The sequence below is a fragment of the Ipomoea nil genome, unplaced genomic scaffold (genome assembly GCF_001879475.1).
Source record: "Ipomoea nil cultivar Tokyo-kokei standard unplaced genomic scaffold, Asagao_1.1 scaffold2360, whole genome shotgun sequence".
NCBI lineage: Eukaryota > Viridiplantae > Streptophyta > Magnoliopsida > Solanales > Convolvulaceae > Ipomoea > Ipomoea nil.
In genome coordinates, this window is record NW_017618788.1 from 299,803 (window position 1) to 303,417 (window position 3,615).

The window sequence follows — 3,615 nt, forward strand, 5'->3', positions numbered from 1 at the left end:
AATTATTCAATACTTTAGAGGAAGTGATCGAACTCATGATTAAGAGATTACAAAACTTCTATTTTGACTGATACTTTAGTTGTGTAATTGAACGGTGAATTTGAGTAATGCATATTGAGGAAGAAAATATTTACAATGTGGATCGGGTATAATCATATATATATATATATATATATATATATATATATATATATATATATTTATATGAGTAATTGAGAAGGGAATTATTATTATTATATTATAATAGTAGGAGTGGAATTACTCTGCGGGACTGACCACGCTGGCGAACTGTACCATTTTGTTTGGTTATGCAACCGATGTGATGATATTTGGTTGTGAAAAAACCAAGTTGAAGAAAAGTGTGTGTTAACAACTTACAACTACCACAAACAGAGAAAGGGATTCAAATTTCAATAATTTTCTCCTCCCTATTAATAGAAACTACAATTTCACAAGATTGCAAAAATCAAAGAACCTAACTACTTCAATTTTTTATAAAAAAAAAATAAAATAAAATATCCAAAATATGGGTTGTTGTTTTACTTATCTACCCTCATGACTGGGCACTGGCTCTGCATCTGAAACTGCAGATACCTCTGCTTCTGGTTCATCGTCATCCTCCATTGGAGCTGGTAAGTTGAGATCTATGATGAGCTTTGAAGTGGAAGCGGGGGAGTGGACGATGTGTGATCTTTTGTGGCCTCCCAAGGCTTGACCCGACACGAAGAGCTTGCCGCAAAATGGGCATTCATGCATTTTGCCGGCGGCAGCGGCGGCGGCGGCGGCGGGATTTCTTGGTTTCTGTTCGATTTCACCTCTGTTGTGGATTGTTCTGTGACTGCCCAGAGCTTGTGAGGACTTGAAGTTTCTGCAACAAATCTCGCATTGGAACTTCTCGCCTCCACTTTTCGACCACACATCCTGCGACAGCGTCATCAGACACCTCGCGATCTCCTCCTCGTCGGAGAACGAACTCAGCACCGCCGATTCCGACGACTCGGTCACCTTCGCTTTGCCCTTCTCTTCCTCCTCCGCTTCTCCCAAAAACACCCTCCGGCCTCGCTTGGATCTTCTCCGAGTAGGATTCCGAGTCGACTCGCTCTCGCTCTCCCTATCCAGAAACTCAGGATCACGATCTACCAACCTTACGCTCTTCCTCGGATTCCCCCTCAACCCCCCTTCCTCCGACAGGGTCGACTCGCTCCGCCCGCCGCCGTCCATGGAATCCTGCTGCTTCTGCGGCGGCGTCTTCGGCGGCAGCGGCAGCACCGCCAAATGCGACCTCATGTGCCCACCCAGAGCTTTCCCATTCATGAACTGCTTCAAACACAGCTTGCACTTGAATTTCTCCATATACATACACTCAAAGATCAAACACCTCTCTCTCTCTCTCTCTAGATTCTTAGCTTTTCTAGCATAAGCTTTGAGCAGAGGAGATGGAGAGGGAGTGGGAAGGTAAAGGGGTAAAGGAGTAGTTGACAAGCATTCCACTCCACCAAGGCAGCAAAGCAAAGAAGGCATATATAACGCCAATTGAGCTTTGGTATTCCTTAAGTCAGATTCACGGATCAAGGCAGGTGAATGTTACCACATGTCTATCTCAACTCGTAACAAATTCTCTTATATATATATATATATATATATATATATATATATATAGGGTCAGGTTTCTGTGAGGTCAGCTTTTCCCGTGCGGTCAGTGCCGCATACACCATTAGGTAGGCATAAATGCACCACCCGGTGTTCGTAAAAACACCATTATGTGTGGTGTATTTTTCTTTGTGGTGTATTTTTTGGCATTTCATTCTGATGTATTTTCGAACACTGTATGGTGCATTTATGCATACCTAATGGTGTATGCCGCACTGACCGCACGGAAAGACCTGACCTCACAGGAACCAATATATATATATATATATATATATATATATATATATATATATATATATATATATATATATATATACTAATAAGAGTTAAAAGAAGTTAGGCCTAAATTGAAAAAATGTCTGTCAAATTTTTAAATCAAATAAATGGTTCAAATTTTAATTTTTCCTTTAAAATTTCCAAAGTTATCTTTAATTATATGATTTCAATAGAAAATGTCTTAGGTTCAAACCCCATCATACTTGGTAGGGAATATCCCGACCGGCATAATTTTACCCCGGTTGGTGTGTCTTTGTCTTCTTGTCTTTGCAGGTAGCAGGTCGGGCTTCTTGTGAAGAATCCGGTCGAGGTCCGACCGGGAGTTGCTCGAGCGGCAATGTCAACCACCGAGCGATAGCCCTTTGGTGAGAGAGCTGACGAGGGACACGTGGTGGCTCCACGCGTTGACAGGCAGGGCGCCCGGGACGGCGACACGTGGTGGCTACGTGGGAAGCATGCCGAACGGCCGGATTTGTGTCTCCGGCTCCGCGGCTATAAATACCCGCGATAGCTACAGTGTGGGGGACTTTTGGACGATCGATAGGTTGTTATTAGAGAATCCCGACCGCAGTCAGTCGGTACTCAGAGCAACCAAGTAGATTGTACTTAGGGCCTTCACCGTGATTAATAAAAGACATTTACTTGCTTTAATTGGTCTCGTATTTACTTATTACTGCGTACGTGGCAATTAGCAGTATCATTTTGGCGCCGTCTGTGGGGACCCGTGCGAGAAAGCAAACGTCTTGACGAGCACCCGATCTCTCATCAACAATGTATCTATGGGCACAAAACCTCTTTGCTGATGACCAGGCGGATGCAGCGAGCTCATCCGACCACCAGGCAACACAACAACAAGGTCAGACGATGGACCTCAACCTCAACCTTTCACCACCACATCCATCCAACACATACCCGGCCGCCCAACAGCCGGTGAACTACATCCAGCCGGGGTACCCAACACCCAGTCAACAATATCAGCAGCAGCCAATGATGTATCCCGGCCAGTATCCATACCCGGTCCCACCTCAACCGTACGGGTATTGGCCAGGCCAACCGATGTACTACACGCCCCCGGTTGGTTATCCACCTTACACGCCTGCGTACACGACTCCAGCCGCCGCCCCTCCAGTTTACCCGGCCGCACAAGTAGAGCCACAGCATCAGCCCGCTTCCCGGGCTCGACGCTCGGCTCGTTCGCGGTTGGGGTCGGGGGGTGCTGATGCGATGGAGGCACCACGGCAGGCCCAGCAAGCAGCGGAGGTTCCTGCTCGAGCGGAGGACCCCGAAGAAGTTGCCCGAGCGGTAGCTTTTGATCGTCTTCCACCGGAGATGCGGCAACGTTTGGGGCCCCAAGACCCGAACCGCCAGCCAGAAGACGTACAGATGCAAGAAGCCAGCCAGGAGGCTTCATCCGGGCATAGCGGGTCAAGATCTCATCGACAACGACGCGCTCGGGACGCAGCCCAAGCTGCCCAAGCCGCCGAGCTCAACGAGACCCGAGGATTGCTCTATAACCTCCAGGCGGAGTTTGCGCAATTCAGAAACGCGCACCCTGCAACACCCCCGGTCGACCAATCATCCTTGCTCCGGACGCCTTTCACGGCCGAGGTAATGGCGCAGCCCTACCCGCTCGATTTGAAGGTCTTCGGGGAGAAAAGTTACGATGGCCGTACGGACCCTGAGGTCCAT

General features: G+C 47.7%; 1 protein-coding gene across 1 annotated transcript; it reads right to left on the minus strand.

Moving 5' to 3' along the window:
* Window positions 1–349: 349 nt before the first annotated feature.
* LOC109152019 (zinc finger protein ZAT1-like) lies at window positions 350–1,588 on the minus strand. The gene has a single exon (XM_019299604.1). It carries the CDS (start codon window positions 1,519–1,521, stop codon window positions 544–546), a length of 978 nt encoding a protein of 325 aa, XP_019155149.1. The 5' UTR covers window positions 1,522–1,588; the 3' UTR covers window positions 350–543.
* Between the last annotated feature and the right edge of the window lie 2,027 nt (window positions 1,589–3,615).

Excerpts from the sequence above, each read along its gene's own strand:
- LOC109152019 (XM_019299604.1), bottom strand. The coding sequence starts at position 1,521 with ATGCCTTCTTTGCTTTGCTGCCTTGGTGGAGTGGAATGCTTGTCAACT.